Source organism: Mesoplodon bidens, assembly GCF_964165515.1.
Source record: "Mesoplodon bidens genome assembly, chromosome: 12".
Classification (NCBI taxonomy): Eukaryota; Metazoa; Chordata; class Mammalia; order Artiodactyla; family Ziphiidae; genus Mesoplodon; species Mesoplodon bidens.
The window spans coordinates 51,928,061-51,949,617 of record NC_138168.1 but is presented as its reverse complement, the minus strand read 5'-3'; the positions used below and the strand labels follow the sequence as shown (position 1 = coordinate 51,949,617).

The 21,557-nt window shown below is 36.6% G+C and overlaps 1 protein-coding gene across 2 annotated transcripts in view; it reads left to right on the top strand.

Moving 5' to 3' along the window:
* Nucleotides 1-21,557, top strand: part of CEP85L (centrosomal protein 85L) — a 153,938-nt gene that overhangs the window by 89,886 nt on the left and 42,495 nt on the right. For both annotated transcript variants that reach the window (XM_081251008.1, XM_081251007.1), the window contains exons 5-6: nt 1,529-1,646; nt 20,443-20,622. In XM_081251008.1, the coding sequence (XP_081107134.1) occupies nt 1,529-1,646; nt 20,443-20,622 (298 nt within the window). The remainder of the gene's footprint in view (nt 1-1,528; nt 1,647-20,442; nt 20,623-21,557) is intronic.

Genomic DNA, 21,557 nt, shown 5'->3' with positions numbered 1-21,557 from the left:
ATTCCAGGCCCCATGTGAGCCTCAGGCACTGTTTCTTCTAATCTTTTTGGCTAACATATCCCCCACCCCCACCCCACAACGCCCCCTCCCCACTTAAAGGAGTTTCTTCACTCATTCGTTAGTTAACTAACACTCAACTGAATACTCAAGGGTGGCTCTGCACTGTGAACTCTAGCTGCCTTGGTTTCTCCAGATTACCAGCTTTGTTTTTTCAACTCAGAGAGGTCACTTTCCCTGTTCAGAGGTTAAGGCTTAAAACGGTAATCTCTGGCAATCTTAGGACTCACATAATTTGTTGTCCACCTCCCAGAAGTCACGGTGACTAATAATTGCCTGTTGTCCAGTGTCTTGAGAGTCTTTCTTACCTGTATTTTGTTCCATTTTGTAATTATGTCAAGGGAAGAGCAAAACTGGTTCCTGTTACTCCATCTTGGCTGGAAGAGGAAGTTTAGTTTTCTTTGTAAAGTTTTACATTATTTGAAAAGTACCATGTGACTAATCTCTCCTAATTTATCTGTTTCCTGTTTGATGTTTTCTGTGTGGATGTTCTTAAAGGATAGCATATCTGAAAAACAAATAAAAACAGCTCTGAATAGAATAAGCTCTTTGATGCAGTCTGAACTTGCTCCAAAAGTTATTTTGTAAGTAATTTTGGAAAACATCAAGCTATTTGTTTACCCACAGGTATCCTTATTATTCCTTGAAAGCATGTGCTCTTGCTCTCTTTTGCTCTCACTCCCTCTCTCATAACCTTAGTATGAGACTTGTTGTTAAATTTTTGAAGATTAATGATAATACATATAAAGGTCTTAGCATGTTGCCTGGCACATAATGGTTTTCAAATGTTTAAGGATACATATTCACAAAAGTTAAATAATTTGATTAAAATAAGCTATGATCCAATGAGGAAATACTTGAACTTCAGTGTGTCTGCTTCCAGCATGAGGTTATATTAAAATGAAATTTCAGAGCTTTCCAGAGATGCAAATCTGCCACCATGTGCATTCTCCATCATTGGTGATGTTTATGTGTAGACCATGCAACCTGGATGTTGTAGATAAGATGCAGGCATAGTACAGCAGTTGAGCTAGATGATATTTATAAAAAATACCTCTCACCCCGACAATGAAATTTTCAGAAGCTTCAATTGGTATTAAGTGTTGAACAGAATTTGGACGAATGGAAATAATAATATTAAGGTAAAGACATTCCAGACTGAGATTGAAACAGTTTTTATGTTAGGCAACAAGAAGAAAGAGAGCAAAGCATGACTTTGTTAGAATCTAAGAAGAGTATTCTACAAAAGATTATGTTCTTTAAAGTGTCAGAAGTACTCTACAGTATAAACTTTTTCTGTACTTAGCATATCTCATGGTACTGTGGTTTAAAAAGATTTCCTATTATGAATTTTAAGATTGATCTTACTTTTAACTCTTATGCCAAATTAGAATACTGAAAGTTCTGCTTTTAATTATCACTTAGAAAAGTATATTTTTTGTAATGTGGTACCTCAACTTATGTTTTGCAGGCAGAAGCAACAAATTACCCACCTGCATGAAAGAATAAGGGATAATGAATTACGAGCACAACATGCCATGTTAGGACATTACGTAAATTGTGAGGATTCTTATGTGGCTAGTTTGCAGGTAAGATAATAAAGGATTTTGTAGTCGATTTATTAGTAAAACATGTAAATTATATACTAAACTTGAAAGATTAGGACATTTTTTGGAGTTAATAATCTGTTCACATGGTTCATATTTATATGTGTAGTGAAAGATGTCCAAGTGCTGTTTTCCATCTGTCCAGTTCACACCCTTTCCCCACACAAACAGGAGCTACTATTAACAGTTTCTAGTGTAGCCTTCCAGAGTTGACTTATATCACAACAAACACATGTAAATGTATTTTATCCTCCTACCTTCACAAAAAGTATCAAAATAAATACAGTATTCAACACCTTGCTTCTTTCCCTTAATATTATATAAAATTATATAAAATACAGTGATTATTTTCATATCATTACATAGGCAGCATCCCTTTCCTTTGCTTTTACAACTGCTTGATTTCCCATTTTATGGAGACAGCATAATTTATTCAACCTGTCTCTACTTGTCAAAATTTGGGTTGTTTCTAGCTTGGGACTATTATACATAACCTTATAAAAGTGAAACGCTGTACTCACCATTTCACTTCCCGACCCCTGGCAACTACCATTCTACTTCATGTCTCTATAATTTTTATTACTCCAGGTATCTCATGTTAAGTGGAATTATACAGTATTTGTCTTTTTGTGACTAGCATATTTCACTTAGCATAATATCCTCAAGGTTCATCCGTGTTGTAGCATGTGTCAGAATTTCCTTCCTTTTTAAGGCTGAATAATATCCCATTTTATGTATACCACATTTTGCTTTTCCCCTCATCTTTCAATGGACACTTGGGCTGAATCCACATTTTAGCTATAGTGAATAATGCTGCTATGAACATTTTTTATATTATTTATTTGAACATGGGTGTACAAATATCTCTTTGAGACCCTGCTTTCATTTCTTTTGAGTATATACCCAGAAATGGAATTGCTGGATCATATGGTAATTCTGTTTAAATTTTTGAGGAACTGCCCCACCATTTTACCACAGTGGAGGTACCATTTTGCATTCTCACCAACAGTGTACAAGTGTTCTAGTTTCTCCACATTATCACCAACACTTGTTATTTTCTGGTTTTTGATAGTAACCATCCTGATGATATCTCATTGTAATTTTGATTTGCATTTTCCTAATGATTAATGATGTTGAGCATCTTCATGTGCTTATTGGCTACTTCTGTATCTTCTTTGGAGAAAGATCTATTCAAGTCCTTTGCCCATTTTTAAATTGGACTGTTTGGTTTTTTCTTTATTGAGTTTTAGAGATTCTCTATTCTGGATATTAATCCTTTGTCAGATATATGATTTGCACATATTTTTTCTCATTCTGTGGGTTGCCTTCTTATTCTGTTGATAGTCCTTTGTGTCTTCATGCACGAGATTTTTAAATTTTCACGAAGTCCGATTTGTCTACTTTTCTTTTATTGCCTGTGTCTTTGGTGTCGTAGCCAAGAAATCATTACCAAATCCAGTGTCATGAAGCTTTTGCCACATGTTTTCTTCTAAGAGTTTTATAGTTTTAGGTCTTACATTTAGGCCTTAGATCCCTTACAAGTTAATTCTTGTATATGGTGTTAGGTAAGGGTCCAACTTCATTCTTTTTGCATGTGGATATCCAGTTTTCCCAGCATCATTTGTTGAAAAGACAATCTTTTCCCCATTGAATTGTCTTGGTACCTTGTCAAAAGTCACTTGACCATATATGTGAGGGTTTATTTCTGGGTTCTTTATTCTGTTCCATCGGTCTATATATGTCTCTCCTTATACCAGTACAACACTGTTTTGATTACTGTAGCTTTGTAGAAAGTTTTGAAATCACAGAGTGTAAGTCCTCCTCTGTCCCCCTTTTTCAAGATTGTTTTGGTTATTTTGTAGTCCCTTGAGATTCTATATGAATTTTAGGGTGGGTTTTTCTATTTATGCAAAAAATATGTTATTGGGATTTTGATAGGGATTGCATTTGAATCTGTAGATCACTTTGAGTAGTACTGACATCTTAACAATATTAAGTTTTTCAGTCCATGAGCATGGGATATATTTCCATTTATTTGTGTCACCTTCAGTTTCTTTCAGCAGTGTTTTTTAGTTTTCATTGTACAGTTCTTTTACTTCTTCGGCTAAGTTACATCTTAAGTATTTTATTCTTCTTGATACTATTGTAGATGGAATTGTTTTCATGATTTCCTCTTCAGATCATTTATTATTAGTGTGTGTAGAGATGCAATTAAATTTTCTGTATTAACTTTGTATTCTGATACTTTGCTGAATCCATTCCTTTTTTTTTTTAATTTCTCCAGCTCAAACCCAGGAGGGTGGAGATACATTTTTTAAAAAAATATTTATTTAGTTGGTTGCACTGGGTCTTAGTTGTGGCAGGCAGGCCCCTTAGTTGTGGCATGTAAACTCTTAGTTGCAGCATGCACGTGGGAACTAGTTCCCTGACCAGGGATCAAACCCAGGGTGCCTGCGTTGGGAGCATGGAGTCTTATCCACTGCGCCACCAGGGAAGTCCCTGAATCCATTCTTTATTGCTAAAGAATGTGTATGATCATATCATCTGTGAACAGTGATAATTTTACATCTTCCTTTTCAATTTGGATGCCTTTAATTTCTTTTTCTTGCCTAATTGCTCTAGCTAGAAATTCCAGTACTCTGTTCAGTAGAAATGTTGTAAGTGGAAATCCTTTTTCCTGATCTTAGAGGAGATGCTCTCAGTCTTTCACCATTGAGTATGATGTTTACTGTGGGTTTTTCTGTATAGCTTTTATTATGTTGAGTAGTTTTCTTCTTTTCATAACTTTTTGTGTGTTCTTTATCATAAAAGGGTGTCATATTTTGCTACATGCTCTTTTCAGCCTCAGTTGAGATGATTGTTTTTCTTTTTTCACTGTTTTTGTGCTGTATAATAGCATTGATTGATTTTTTTTTTTTTTTTTTGCGGTATGCGGGCCTCTCACTGCCGAGGCCTCTCCCGTTGCAGAGCACAGGCTCCGGATGCACAGGCTCAGCAGCCATGGCCCACGGGCCCAGCTGCTCCGTGGCATTTGGGATCCTCCTGGACCGGGGCACGAACCCGCATCCCCTGCCTGCATCAGCAGGCAGACTCTCAACCACTGCGCCACCAGGGAAGCCCACATTGATTGATTTTTGAATGTTAAACCATCCTTACATTCCAGGAATAAATCCCACTTAGTCATGGAGTATAATCCTTTTTATATACTGCTAAATTCAGTTTGCTAATATTTTGTTGAGGATTTTTATATCAGTGTTCAAAAGGGTTGTTGGTCTGTAGTTTTCATATAGTGTCTTCATCTGGCTTTGATATCAGAATAATGCTGACCTCAGAATGAGTTAGCAAGTGTTCCATCCTCTTCCAGTTTTTAGAAAAGTTTGAGAAAGATAGATATTAATTCTTCTTTAAATGTTTGGTAGAAATTGCCAGTTAAGCCATCAGGTTCAGGGCTAAGGCTTTTGTTTGGAGATTTTAAATTACTGATTCAATCTCCTTACTAGTTGTAGGTCTACTCAGATTTTCTACTTCTTCATGATTTAGTGTTAATAGGTTTTGCTTCTAGGAATTTGCCATTTCATCTAGTTTTTCCAATTTGTTGAACAGTTAATTCTTTATACTACTCTTTTATAATCCTTTTTTTGATAGAATTGATATTGTCTCCATTTAAATTTCTGATTTTAGTAATTTGAGTCTTCTTTTTTTCTTAGGCCATCTAGCAAAAGGTTTGTTAATTTTGTTCTTTTCAAAGAACCAACTTTTGGTTTCATTTATTTTCTCTATTATTTTTCTATTCTTTATTTCATTTATCTCTGCTCTAATCTTTATTTTCTTCCTCTGATAGCTTTGGATTTAGTTTGTTCTTCTTTTTCCAGTTCCTTATGTTGTAAAGTTACGTTGTTGATTTGAGATCTTTTTCTTGTTTTCTCCATATGGATTTAATATGTATTTCTCCTAAGACTGATGTTGAACTTCTTTTTATATATTTAAGACCCATTCATGTTTCTTTTTCTGTGAATTGTTTTTTTGTATTTTTTGCTTATTTTTTCTGTATTGGTTTTTTTGCTTATGGATTTTCTGAACCCTTTAATGGAAAAAAGTTAATTTCTTTTACATATAATTTGATTTGAAAATGCATTTTTCTGAATTGTCATAATATTTTCATTCTATTTATATCATTTTCTCATTTTTTTCCTTTATCTATTTTTTTCTACCATGAAGTCTCTCTAATTCTGATGAGTATTTTTATAAATAAACCATTTTGGAAATGAACCCATTTAACAAACAATTATTAAACATCCACTGTGCTAAATTCTGAGATCACAAAAGTGAAAAATAGTTCCTGCCTTCCTGAATCTCAAACTATAAAGGGAGAGACCATGTAGGTAAACACATTTACCCAATCCTTTAAAATTTATTATGATTCCTATAGATTAGGCATTGTCTAGGTGCTAGGAATAGAAATGTGAACGAGATTCGTTTTGTCCTTGAGAGTACAGTCTAATGGGAACACGGACATAGGGTCTATGATGCCTCATAACAAAATTTATATGGCTGGAAGGACTACTTTCTCAAATTATTACTGTTTTTAAGAATTGTCCTTAATATTTGTTTTTATATATTTCTATGTACACTTTATAACTGGCTTGTTTATTTACAAAAAGAAGAAAAACTATTGGCAAATTACTTAATGGTGGTATGTACTTCTGTTTGGTCACTTTCATTAACATCTTTATTCCTAGAATTTAAAAAAATCGATTTAAGTGGAATTTTTCCCCCATTATATTTTCAAACTTGTAGTTTTATTAAAGGCATTGTTATATTAAAATCGGGACATATTAAAGACCAAATAACTATCAGCTTTATTTGAGGCAGAGGCACTTAACAGAGATTCCAGCTTGTTTATCATACTTCAGTTACTAGTGTATCAAATACCTTGTTATTATGTGGTTTCATCTTCAAGTTCCATCACATGATAGCAAGGCTCTGTCATACTGAGATTAATAGTGTACAGTTATTCGAAAGTGGTATTTCTATACTACTTAAGTAGTATAAGTTGCTTTGATAAGGGTATTTTAATAGAACCATGCAGTTTCTCCGTATAACTTTATTATTCTGAATAAAGGTTTTACTTGAATTATACAATTATTATTATATTACCAAAACCATTTAAAACTAACATTATCTGCAAGCTGAAGAAAATGTTTTTTGACACAGCATCAGGCCAGAAGAGGGCTCTCTATGTCAGTCGCAAGGACAGATAGAAATATCTGGAAAGGTATGGAAAATGGGCTGCTAAAAATATTAGAAGAATTTTAAATTATGTGGGGAATTAAAATATTGTTGAGAAATTCATTTTAAAAGATAAGTGCAATTAATAAAAGGAAATACAGGGAAAACCCTAAGTACTAAATGGATATGATAAATATATAAGATAAACTTTTTTCCAGGAGATTGATACAGAGAGTGGATAAAACAGCAAAAGTTTAGGAGAAAAAACTAATAAGATAATAAAATTTTCTTTACTAAAGGAATTATTTTGGCATGTGAATAGTGTTTTTATTTTTCTTCACTTTTTCATTGAACAGATTTGACATGTAATATGGTGTAAGTTTAAGGTGTGTGGTATGTTACTTTGATACATTTGTATGTAATATGATTGCTATTGTAGTGGTATTTATCACATTACATAACTTATATATAGTACGATATAATTGTCTGTATTCATTACACTGTGCATTAGGTTTTATGGCATATTTACTACTTGTTAAAGTTTTACCCTTAAACACCATCACTCTTATCCCCTGTGGGAGCTCGCCACTGCCCATCCCTGGTAAGGAGGTACTCTTATGTTTTTTGCAGGTTTAACATTTTAGATTCCACATATAAATGGTTTCATACAATACTTACCTTTCTCTGATTTATCTCACTTAGCATAATGTGCTCAAGGTCTACCCATGTTGTCTCAAATGGAAGATATCCTCCTTTCTCATGGCTGAGTAATATTCCATTGTGTGTTACATCTTTTGTTGATTCATCTGTTGATGGGTACTGGGCTGTTTCCATACCTCGGCTGTTGTGAATAATGCTGCGATAACCACGGGGGGGGGTGCATGTATCTTGTAGAAATCCTATTTTCTTTGGGTATATGCCCAGAGATGGAATTGCTGGATCACATGGTAGATTTGTCTTTTATTTTTTTGAGGAGCCTTCATATTGTTTTCTGTAGTGGTCACGCCAATTTACATTCCCACCAACCAAGTTTTTTTTTTTTTTTTAAACATCTTTATTGGAGTATAATTACTTTACAATGGTGTGGTAATTTCTCCTTTACAACAAAGTGAATCAGTTATACATATACATATGTTCCCATATCTCTTCCCTCTTGTGTCTCCCTCCCTCCCACCCTCACTATCCCACCCTTCTAGGTGGTCACAAACCACCTAGGTGATCTCCGTGTGCCATGCGACTGCTTCCCACTAGCTGTCCACCCTACGTTTGGTAGTGTATATATGTCCATGCCACTCTCTCACTTCGTCACAGCTTACCCTTCCCCCTCCCCGTATCCTCAAGTCCATGCTCTAGTAGGTCTGTGTCTTTATTCCCATCTTACCCCTAGGTTCTTAATGACTTTTTTTTTCTTTCATTCCATAATATGTATTAGCATATGGTATTTGTTTTTCTCCTTCTGACTGACTTCACTCTGTATGACAGACTCCAGGTCCATCCACCTCACTACAAATAACATAATTTCGTTTTCTTTATGGCTGAGTAATATTCCACTGTATATATGCACCACATAGTCCTTAACCATTCATCTGTTGATGGACACTTAGGTTGCTTTCATATCCTGGCTATTGTAAATAGAGCTGCAATGAACATATTGGTACATGATTCTTTGTGAATTACGGTTTTCTCAGGGTATGTGCCCAGTAGTGGGATTGCTGGGTCATACGGTAGTTCTATTTGTAGTTTTTTAAGGAACCTCCATACTGTTCTCCATAGTGGCTGTATCAATTTACATTCCCACCAACAGTGCAAGAGTGTTCCCTTTTCTCCACACCCTCTCCAGCATTTATTGTTTCTAGATTTTCTGATGATGGCCACTCTGACCAGTGTGAGATGATACCTCATTGTAGTTTTGATTTGCATTTCTCTAATGATTAATGGTGTTGAGCATTCTTTCATGTGTTTGTTGGCAATCTGTATATCTTCTTTAGAGAAATGTCTATGTAGGTCTTCTGCCCATTTTTGGATTGGGTTGTTTGTTTTTTTGTTATTGAGCTGCATGAGCTGCTTGTAAATTTTGGAGATTAATCCTTTGTCAGTTGCTTCATTTGCAAATATTTTCTCCCATTCTGAGGGTTGTCTTTTGGTCTTGTTTATGGTTTCCTTTGCTGTGCAAAAGCTGTGAAGTTTCATTAGGTCCCATTTGTTTATTTTTATTTTTATTTCCATTTCTCTAGGAGGTGGGTCAAAAAGGATCTTACTGTGATTTATGTCATAGAGTGTTCTGCCTATGTTTTTCTCTAAGAGTTTGATAGTGTCTGGCCTTACATTTAGGTCTTTAATCCATTTTGAGTTTATTTTTGTGTATGGTGTTAGGGAATGTTCTAATTTCATACTTTTACATGTACCTGTCCAGTTTTCCCAGCACCACATATTGAAGAGGCTGTCTTTTCTCCACTGTATCTTCTTGCCTCCTTTATCAAAGATAAGGTGACCATATATGCATGGGTTTCTCTCTGGGCTTTCAATCCTGTTCCGTTGATCTATCTTTATGTTTTTGTGCCAGTACCATACTGTCTTTTTTTTTTTTTTTTTTTTTTTTTTTTTTTTTTTTTTGCGGTACACAGGCCTCTCACTGTTGCGGCCCCTCCCATTGTGGAGCACAGGCTCCGGACGCGCAGGCCCAGCGGCCATGGCCCACGGGCCCAGCCGCTCCGCGGCATGCGGGATCCTCCCGGACCAGGGCACGAACTCGTGTCCCCTGCATCGGCAGGTGGACTCCCAACAACTGCGCCACCAGGGAAGCCCCAACCATACTGTCTTGATTCCTGTAGCTTTGTAGTATAGTCTGAAGTCAGGGAGCCTGATTCCTCCAGCTCCATTTTTCATTCTCAAGATTGCTCTGGCTATTTGGGGTCTTTTGTGTTTCCATACAAATTGTGAAATTTTTTGTTCTAGTTCTGTGAAAAATGCCAGTGGTAGTTTGCTAGGGATTGCATTGAGTCTGTAGATTGCTTTGGGTAGTATAGTCATTTTCACAATATTGATTCTTCTAATCCAAGAACATGGTATATCTCTCCATCTGTTTGTATCATCTTTACTTTCTTTCATCAGTGTCTTATAGTTTTCTGCATACAGGTCTTTTGTCTCCTTAGGTTGGTTTATTCCTAGGTATTTTATTCTTTTTGTTGCAATGGTAAATGAGAGTGTTTCCTTAATTTCTCTTTCAAGTTTTTCAACATTAGTGTATAGAAATACAAGAGATTTCTGTGCATTAGTTTTGTATCCTGCTGCTTTACCAAGTTCATTGATTATCTCTAGTAGTTTTCTGGTAGCGTTTTTAGGATTCTCTATGTATAGTATCATGTCATCTGCAAACAGTGACAGCTTTACTTCTTCTTTTCCTATCTGGTTTCCTTTTATTTCTTTTTCATCTCTGATTGCTGTGGCTAGAACTTCCTAAACTATGTTGAATAAGAGTGGTGAGAGTGGGCAACCTTGTCTTGTTCCTGATCTTAGTGGAAATGCTTTCAGTTTTTCACCATTGAGGACGATGCTGGCTGTGAGTTTGTCATATATGGCCTTTATTATGTTGAGGAAAGTTCCCTCTATGCCTACTTTCTGCAGGGTTTTTATCATAAATGGGTGTTGAATTTTGTCGAAAGCTTTCTCTGCATCTATTGAGATGATCATATGGTTTTTCTCCTTCAGTTTGTTAATATGGTGTATCACGTTGATTGATTTGCATATATTGAAGAATCCTTGCATTCCTGGAATAAACCCCACTTGATCTTGGTGTATGATCCTTTTAATGTGCTGCTGAATTCTGTTTGCTAGTATTTTGTTGAGAATTTTTGCATCTATGTTCATCAGTGATATTGGCCTGTTGTTTTCTTTTTTGGTGACATCTTTGTCTGGTTTTGGTATCAGGGTGATGGTGGCTTTGTAGAATGAGTTTGGGAGTGTTCCTCCCTCTGCTATATTTTGGAAGACTTCGAGAAGGATAGGTGTTAGCTCTTCTCTAAATGTTTGATAGAATTCGCCTGTGAAGCCATCTGGTCCTGGGCTTTTGTTTGTTGGAAGATTTTTTTTTTTTTTTTGCGGTATGCAGGCCTCTCACTGTTGTGGCCTCTCCCGCTGTGGAGCACAGGCTCCGGACGCCCAGGCTCAGCAGCCATGGCTCACGGGCCCAGCCGCTCCGCAGCATGTGGGCTCTTCCCGGACTGGGGCACGAACCTGTGTCCCCTGCATCGGCAGGCAGACTCCCAGCCACTGCGCCACCAGGGAAGCCCTACTGGAAGATTTTTAATCACAGTGTCAATTTCAGTGCTTGTGATTGGTCTGTTCATATTTTCTATTTCTTCCTGGTTTAGTCTCGGCAGGTTGTGCATTTCTAAGAATTTGTCCATTTCTTCCAGGTTGTCCATTTTATTGGCATAGAGTTGCTTGTAATAGTCTCTCATGATCTTTTGTATTTCTGCAGTGTCACTTGTTACTTCTCCTTTTTCATTTCTAATTCTACTGATTTGAGTCTTCCTTTTTTTCTTGATGAGCGGCTAATGGTTTATCAATTTTGTTTATCTTCTCGAAGAACCAGCTTTTAGTTTTATTGATCTTTGCTATCGTTTCCTTCATTTCTTTTTCATTTATTTCTGCTCTGATCTTTATGATTTCTTTCCTTCTGCTAAATTTGGGGGGTTTTTGTCCGTCTTTCTCTAACTGCTTTAGGTGCAAGGTTAGGTTGTTTCTTTGAAATTCTTCCTGTTTCTTAATGTAGGATTGTATTGCTATAAACTTCCCTCTTAGAACTGCTTTTGCTGTATCCCATAGGATTTGGGTCATCGTGTCTCCATTGTCATTTGTTTCTAGGTATTTTTTTATTTCCTCTTTGATTTCTTCAGTGATCACTTGGTTATTAAGTAGTGTATTGTTTAGCCTCCATGTGTTTGTACTTTTTACAGATCTTTTCCTGTAATTGATATCTAGTCTCATAGCATTGTGGTAGGAAAAGATACTTGATACGATTTCAATTTTCTTAAATTTACCAAGGCTTGATTTGTGACCCAAGATATGATCTATCCTGGAGAATGTTCCATGAGCACTTGAGAAAAATGTGTATTCTGTTGTTTTTGGATGGAATGTCCTATAAATATCAATTAAGTCCATCTTGTTTAATGTATCATTTAAAGCTTGTGTTTCCTTATTTATTTTCATTTTGGATGATCTGTCCATTGGTGAAAGGGGGGTGTTAAAGTCCCCTACTATGATTGTGTTACTGTCAATTTCCCCTTTTATGGCTGTTAGCATTTGCCTTATGTATTGAGATGCTCCTGTGTTGGGTGCATAAATATTTAGAATCGTTATATATTCTTCTTGGATTGATCCCTTGATTATTATGTAGGGTCCTTCTTTGTCTCTTGTAATAGTCTTTATTTTAAAGTCTATTTTGTCTGATAAGAGAATTGCTACTCCAGCTTTCTTTTGATTTCCATTTGCATGGAATATCTTTTTCCATCACTTTCAGTCTGTAAGTGTCCCTGGGTGTGAAGTGGGTCTCTTGCAGACAGCATGTATATGGGTCTTGGTTTTGTTTCCATTCAGCCAATCTGTGTCTTTTGGTTGGAGCATTTAATCCATTCACATTTAAGGTCATTATTGATATGTTTGTTCCTGTAACCATTTTCTTAATTTTTTGGGGTTTGTTTTTGTAGGTCCTTTTCTTCTCTTGTGTTTCCCACTTAGAGAAGTTCTTTTAGCATTTGTTGTAGAGCTGGTTTGGTGGTGCTGAATTCTCTTAGCTTTTGCTTGTCTGTAAAGTTTAAAATTTCTCCATCGAGTCTAAATGAGATCCTTGCCAGCTAGAGTAATCTTGGTTGTATGTTCTTCCATTTCATCACTTTAAATATGTCATTCCACTCCCTTCTGGCTTGTAGAGTTTCTGCTGAGAAATCAGGTGTTAACCTTATGGGAGTTCCCTTGTATGCTATTTGTCATTTTCCCTTGCTGCTCTCAATAATTTTTCTTTGTCTTTAATTTTTGCCAGTGTGATTACTATGTGCCTCGGCGTGTTTCTCCTTGAGTTTATCCTGTATGGACTTGCTGTGCTCCCTGGACTTGGGTGGCCATTTCCTTTCCCATGTTAGGGAAGTTTTTGAGTATAATCTCTTCAAATATTTTCTCGGGTCCTTTCTGTCTCTCTTCTCCTTCTGGGACCCCTGTAATGCAAATGTTGTTGTGTGTAATGTTGTCCCAGAGGTCTCTTAGGCTGTCTTCATTTCTTTTCATTCTTTTTTCTTTATTCTGTTCCGCAGCAGTGAATTCCACCATTCTGTCTTCCAGGTCACTTATCTCTTCTTCTGCCTCAGTTATTCTGCTATTGATTCCTTCTAGTGTAGTTTTCATTTCAGTTATTGTATTGTTCACCTCTGTTTGTTTGTGCTTTAATTCTTCTAGGACTTTGTTAAACATTTGTTGCATCTTCTCGATCTTTGCCTCCATTCTTTTTCCAGGGTCCTGGATCATCTTCTCTATCATTATTCTGAATTCTTTTTCTGGAAGGTTGCCTATCTCCACTTCTTTAGTTGTTTTTTGGGGTTTTATCTTGTTCCTTCATCTGGTACATAGCCCTCTGCCTTTTCCTCTTGTCTGTCCTTCTGTGAATGTGATTTTTGTTCCACAGGCTGCAGGATTGTAGTTCTTCTTACTTCTGCTCTCGGCCCTCTGGTGGATGAGGCTATCTAAGAGGCTTGTGCAAGTTTCCTGATGGGAGGGACTGGTGGTGGGTAGGGATGCCTGTTGCTCTGGTGGGCAGAGCTAAGTAAAACTTTAATCCACTTGTCTACTGATGGGTGGGACTGGGTTCCCTCCCTGTTGGTTGTTTGGCCTGAGGCAACCCAACACTGGAGCCTACCTGGGCTCTTTGGTGGGGCTAATGGCCGACTCTGGGAGGGCTCATGCCAAGGAGTACTTCCGAGACCCCCCGCTTCTGCAGGAGATTCTCCAACACTAGCACGTAGGTCTGGGTCAGTCTCCTATGGGGTCACTTCTCCTTCCCCTCGGTCCTGATATGCACACTACTTTGTGTGAGCCCTCTAAGAGTGGAGTCTCTGTTTCCCCCAGTCTGTTGAAGTCCTGTAATCAAATCCTGCTAGCCTTCAAAGTCTGATTCTCTAGTAATTCCTCCTTCCGTTGCCAGACCCCCAGGTTGGGAAGCCTGACGTGGGGCTCAGAACCTTCACTCCAGTGGGCAGACTCCTGTGGTATAATGTTCTCCAGTTTGTGAGTCACCCACCCAGCAGTTACGAGATTTGATTTTATTGTGATTGCGCCCCTCCTACGGTCTCATTGTGGCTTCTCCTTTGTCTTTGAATGTGGGGTATCTTTTTTGGTGAGTTCCAGTGTCCTCCTGTTGATGATTGTTCAGCAGTTACTTGTGATTCCGGTGCTCTCACAAGAGGGAGTGAGAGCACGTCCTTCTCCTCCGCCATCTTGAACGAATCTCTAGTTCATTTTTGTGGAGGGTGTAAGGTCTGTGTCTAGAATCTTTTTTTACATGTGGATGTTCAGTTGTTCCAGTATCATTTGTTGAAAAGACTGTTTTTGCTCCATTGTACTGCCTTTGCTCTCTTGTCAGTAGATTGGTTGACTGTATTTGTGTGGATCTATTTCTGGGCTCTGCATTCTGTTCCATTGACCTGTTTGTTTGTTCTTTCCCCAATACCACACATTCTTGATTACTGTAAGTCTTGAAGTCAGGGTGTCAGTCCTCCATCTTGGTTGGTTCATCTCCTTAAGTATTATGTTGGCCATTCTGGAGCCTTTGTTTTTCCATATAAACTTTAAAATCAGCTTGTCACTATCCACAAAATAACTTGCTGGGATTTTTATTGAAATTGCATCGAGTCTATAGATCAAGTTGGGAAGAACTTGACATCTTGACAATACTGAGTCTGTCCATGAACAGGGAATTTCTCTTCATTTATTTTGTCCTTCTTTGATATCTTTGATCAGAGTTTTGTAGTATTCCTTGTATAGATCTTGTATATACACATTTTGTTAGATTTATACTATTATGTTTTGGGGGGTGCTAATGTAAATGGTAATGTGTTTTTAGTTTCAAATTACACTTGTTCATTGCTGTTATATAGGAAAGAAAGTGCCTGACTTTCATTTATTTCAGTCCACTCTCTTTTTGCTTGCATGGTTTCTGAGAAGTTGTATAAAGCTCTTATCTTTTCCTGTCTATAGGTAAGGTATTTTCTCCTCTCGTTTCTTTCACAATTTTTTTAATCTTTGATTTTCAAAAATTTAAATATGATACGCTTAAGTGTAGTTTTTGGGCATTTATTCTGCTTGGTGTTCTCTGAGCTTCCTGGATCTGAGGTGTGGTATGTGACCATTTGGGGGAAATTCTCAAATCATATTGTTTAAAATATTGCTGTTTTCTTTCTCTCTTTTCCTTGTGGTGTTCCCATAAGATGTATATTACAACTTTTGTAGTTATCTCACAACTCTTGGATATTCTGTTCTATTTTTTCCAATCTTTTTCCTCTTTGCTCTTAAGTTTTAGAAGTTTCTTCTGTCATATCCTCAAGCTCAGATTGGTTCCTGCGCCAGGTTCAGTCTACTGATAACCACATCAAAGACGTTCTTCGTTTCGGTTTCAGTGTTTTTTGTCTCTAGAGTTTCTTTTATAGTCTTTCCAGCTCTGTTCTTATATTATCCGTCTGTTCTTGAATGTTGTCTACTTCAGCAGTAAAGCCCTTAAGCATGTTAGTTATAGTTTTAAAAAATGTCTGTTCTGATAATTCCAACATTTGTGACATATCTGACTCTAGTTCTGATGCTTGTTCGGTCTCTCCAAATGTACTGATATAAGGAAATGTGGTAAATAGGCCTTTAGTAATGTCATGGTAGGGTGTGGGGCAGGGGAAGCATTCTCTGGCCCTCTGACTTAGTCTTTTCGTGAGCCTGTGCTCCTGGACTGTGAACTTCACCAGTGCTTCTTAGTTTTTTCTTTCCCACCCTCAGGTAGGACAGGATGGCTAGAGGCAGCTGAGTTGGATATTAACCCTTCCCCCATGTGAAAGGCTAGAGGGAGCTGGTTTGGGATTTTTTCCTTCTAGGTATGTTAGTTCCCTTCTAGGTAGGTTAGTCTCTGGTAAAGTAGTTTCTCCTGACAGGCCTTGTTAAGAAGAACATAGAGCTTTGGCATTTCAGAATGGTTTCTTTTCTTCTCCCTCTGCTGGAAGCACAAAGGGATTCATTGTGAGGACCTGGTAGAGCTTCTAGTGGTCTAATTCAAGAATATTGGGTGTCCCCTATGACTGGGTGCCCCTGGAGTTTTTGACTCTCAGACCTTCACTCTGAGCCTCCAACAAATTCATCAATTACAGTTCTGGTTTTCCTACTTCAGCACTGGTTCCCATGGATAATTCTGTTCCAGTAGGTGTGATTTTCTTTATTTTCCTGTTTCTCCAATTTTGGGGGTTGCAGTTTGCCCGCTAACCTCACTTCTCTGACAGATCTAAGAAGAGTTGATTTTTCAGTTTGTTCAGCTTTTCACTTGTCGGTAAAACAGGTTGGCAATTTCTGAGCTCATTATATGCCTGACGGGAAATTGTAAATCTTTATTAACTTTTTTACAGTTTCCTAGCCTATCCTGGCCATTTTTCTGGGTTCTAGACACATCTCTTTGCCTGATGTTTGTATATATTTGTATCTTAATATTAAATTGATATTAACTGGCATCTTAATATCAATAGGCTCTAATTGTAATTAAGTACGTTTGCTTAAACCTGTTCTCCCACATGACCTACTTACCTCTGCTCAGAATATGATCTTCCCTGTTACTTAGACTCAGAATTTCGAACCTTTAGTTATCTTTAACATTTCTTGTCCATTCACACCTTAAAAAATAATTTTCTCTAAATCCTCTCATTTCTGCTTCCAGAGTTTCTTCCTTCTGTTCTCAGTATTCTTGTTCAGCTCCTTGGTTTTTTCAGCTAAATAGGTTAGGATAATTTCTTAAAGTGATATATTCATATCCATTCACCATATCCTTTAATTCATCTTGTTCATTACTTCCAATTGTTATAGTTCTCTCTTGTCCTTTTTCCTCTTTTCTTTTCCCTTTAATCTAAAGTTACTAAGAGTTTACACACTATGGTAAGTGCTAGGGAATACAGAGATTTACAAAACAGAGTTCACAGACTTCTTAAACATGTTACTTTCTTGTTCTAGAACCATCACCGGATTCCCATTTCCTATGAATTAAGGTTGAATTCTGAACCTTGTGATTCTAAAAAGTATGGTCTCATGTAGATGTTTTAATTTTCTCTTATATTCCCCCCTCTTATAACCTAAACTTTATGGGTACTCAGTGCATATATTCCATCTTTTACCTTTTTAAAATGTTCTTTCTGGAATGCTTTTCTTCCTTTCTCTGTTCCTGCCAGAATCCTCCTTATTTTCAAAGTCTGTCCCAAAAGCCACCTTTCCAGTAAAGCCTTTCCCTCCTTCTCCCCATGCCCTTTTCATCGATCCTCCCCACTTCCAACACTTTGTACTGAAGATGGCTTTTCTTTGGCTGCCATACTATATTGTATCCTGTATATAATTATCTAAGGGTTTCTCTTATGCTTTTGATTAGAATTTGAGTTTGTAAAGGGCAGTGCCTGAGTCGGTTATCTTTGAAATACCATGCACATGATAAATGCTGTTTATATAATCAAAATTTTTTCCTTCCAGTTTTATGGAGATATAAATTGACATACAGCACTGTATAAATTTAAGGTGTATAACGTAATGATTTAACCTTCATGCATCATGAAATGATTACCACAGTAAGTTTAGTGAGCATCCACCATCTCATACAAATACAGAATAAAAGAAAAAGAAAAAAACATATTTTTCCTTGTGATGAGAATTCTATGATTCACTTTCTTAACAACTTTCGTATATAACATACAGCAATGTTAATTATGTTTATCATGTCATCCATTACATCCCTAGTACTTATTTATCCTCTAACTGGAGGTTTGTACCTTTTGACCCCCTTCATCCACTTCCCCTTCCTCCACCCCTGCCTCTGGTAACCACAGATTTGATCTCTTTTTTTCTATGAGTTTGTTTTTTTGTTTTTGAAGTGTAATTGACCTACAATATTATGTTAGTTCCTAGTGCACAGCATATTGATTCAGTATTTCTATACATGACAGAATGGTCACCACACTAAGTCTAGTTACCTCCTGTCACCATACAAAGATATTCCAGTATTATTGACCATGTTCCTCGCACTGCACATTTCATACCTGTGACTCATTGATTTTGTAACTAGAAGTTTGTACCTCTTCATCTCCCTCACCTGTTTGTTCTATGTATCTATGACTGTTTCTGTTTTGTTATGTTTGTTCATTTGTTTTGTTTTTTAAATTCCGTGTATAAGCAAAATCATATGGTATTTGTCTTTCTCTGTCTGACTTAACTTCACTTAGCATAATACCCTCTAGGTCCATCCATATTGTCACAAATAGCAAGATTTCATCTTATATTATAGCTGAGTAATATTCTGTTGGATGGATAGATAGACAGATAGATATAGATATCACCTCTTCTTTATACATTCATCTATCGATAGGCACTTAGGTTGCTTCCATATCTTGGTTATTGTTCACTGCTGCAGTGAACATAGGGTTGCATATATCTTTTCAAATTAAGTGATTTTGTTTTCTTCAGATAAATACCCAGGAGTGGAATTGCTTGATCATATAATAGCTCTATTTCTAATTTTTTGAGAAACTGACCTACTGTTTTCCATAGTGGCTGCACCAGTTTGCATCCCACTAACAGCGCACGAGGGTTCTTTTTCTCTGCATCCTGGCCAACACTTTATTGTTATTTGTTGTCTTTCTGATGATAGCCATTCTGATAGGTGTGAGGTTGTATCTCACTGTGGTTTTGATTTGCATTTCCCCTATGATTAGTGATGTTGAGCATCTTTTCATGTGCCTGTTGGCAATCTGTATGTCTTCTTTGCAAAAATGTTTTTTCAGGTCCTCTGTCCATTTTTTAATTTTTTTTTGATGTTGAATTGTGAGTCCTTCGTATATTTTGGATATTAACCCCTTATCAGATAAATCATTTGCCATTATCTTCTCTCATTCAGTAGGTGGCCTTTCTGTTGTTGATAGTTTCCTTCGTAGTGCAAAGGCTTTTCAGTTTGATTTAGTCCCATTTGTTTATTTTTGCTTTTGTTGCCCTTGCTGAGGAGACATAATCCCAAAAACATTGCCAAAACTGATATCAAAGAGTGTACTGCCTGTGTTTTCTTCTAGGAGTTTTATGATTTCAGGTCTTACATTTTAAGTCTTTAATCCATTTTGAGTTTATTTTTTATATGGTGTGAGAAAGCATCCAGTTTGATTCTTTTGCATGTAGCTGTCCAGTTTTTCCAACACCATTTATTGAAGAAGCTGTTTTTTCCCCTGTTGTATCGCCTCGTATGTCATAGATTAATTGACCATATAAGTATGGGTTCTTTTCTGGGCTCTCTATTCTGTGCCACTGATTTATGTGTCTGTTTTTGTGCCAGTACCATACCGTGTATATAATTTTTGAATTGCATCTCTGCCTTTTGAAAAAGTATGAGTTCTTCAAGGCCTAGTTCAAGTTCACTTCTATAAAGCCTTTCCATAGCTACTACACATACAACTATCTTAGCACTTAGGCAGTTTTTGTTGTCTTTTTGTGTGTGACACTTTATTAAACTGGTGGGACCTTGTTTTATTAACTGTTGACTCCCCAGTACACAATGCCTAACATATGTGCTTAGTAAATAGAAAAATAATCTGTTTCTTTACTTTCACATTACTTTGTTGGTATCACATTCTTACCACATTCTAATTTGTTTGAGGAAATATTTGTATTTCCTGCCCTCCTCTTCCAGGTTGTAATGCTGCAGGGGGAAGGGGAGGGAAGAGATTTTGTCTAACTCTCCTTCAAAGCCTTGCTCATGAAAAGAATAATACATTTATTCATTAAGCAATTATTTTTTAACATTTATTTTGTGCCAGTCACTGTTCTATGAAATAGGGGTATAAGAGCAACTAAGATGGACAGAAATTCCTGATTTCATGGACCTTAGTTTCTAGTTAGGGGAAACACTCTATTACTACTTACTGAGTTTAATATTAGCTAAAAAATGATCACCTGTGAGGAAATATTTCTTTAGTTCTTATTTATTTCCCCTGAGATTTCACTTCTTTATAATGTACTTTTTATACTCTAATGGTACTTTTTAACCAAATAATAACTGCTTTTTATTAAGCCTCTGCTGTCTGCTAGGAACTTTACATAACTTGTTGATGGTAAGCAATTTGAATTGATCATGGCACATAACTAGGAAGCAGGAGAGCTGGGATTTATGCCAAGGTCTGTCATTAAAGGCTATTTGTACTCTTTGTACTGTATCTCATTTCTAATTTCTTTCCATTTATTCAAGACAGATAAACTTTTAAAGTCTTACCCATGTTTTTTTTTTCTTTCTGAATAGCCACAATATGAGAATACTTCCCTCCAGACTCCATTTTCAGACCAGTCAACATCCCATTCCCAGCAAGAGGAACTTCAGCAAAAGCTTGCATCTACTGAGAAAGAGGTTTTACAGCTCAATCAGTTTCTAAAACAAAGAATAAGTCAATTTAGTGAAGAGAAGAAGAAACTGGAGGAAAAGGTAGGTATTTTTAATAAAGTTGAATTGGGTCAAGGGCATTCCTTCAAAATATGATTTTTTTGTCATCTACTCTATGCCAGGTGTCATACCAGGTTTTATTTACATTGAAGTGATTAGTTTTACAGTAGCTTTGGAGAAACCCTGTGCTATCTAAAAAAATCCAGGCATTTTTTTTGAGAGAGAAAAATACCACTGTGTATTATATTATATCTTTCTAAGTAATAGCAAAGCTTTTTTTAAAGTTAGTTGTCTGCACTGAGATGTGGCACCAATAACTGTTCTCCTTTTCCTTTTTAGGCCCTGTATCTTTGTAATGTGGGATATGAAGGATTGGTAAATGAAATGAAAGTGGTCCTTCTTTTAGAAGCACATGACTTCACGTTATTTAAGCCCTTGATTCAGAATAAGTAGCTGAAAGCCAGATACCTCTATATACACAATACATCTGTCCATTTATTTGACCTTTCTGCCTTTATTAAAGTATTTTCACAGACTTCATCTCATTCCATTATAGTATCATTAAAGATCAAGTAAGATAAGGATACATGCTAGCCCTGATTTATTGAAGAGGCTAGATCCTTAAGCTACTACTTAGTTGCAGAATTGGTTTTAGATTTCTCTTGTTATACCCAGCTTATTATTCTATTAACTAACCTTCCCTTCAAGTGATCTTGAGGCAGTCACCATGATTTCTGTAGGCAGGTTTGGAGCTATTAATTGAGAACTCATTGACATTTTTGAGTCAGTACACACACACACACACACACACACACACACACACACACACAAGCTAAAATTTTTATCTTCCAAAAAACTGACAAATTTTACATGGTTTCTCTTTCTCAGCTATATGATGTATTTTATTGTGGCTAACTTGAAAGTACCTTGAAACAGGTACTATTTCTTGTTTCTTTTGTGTATTTTTGGGGCTTTAT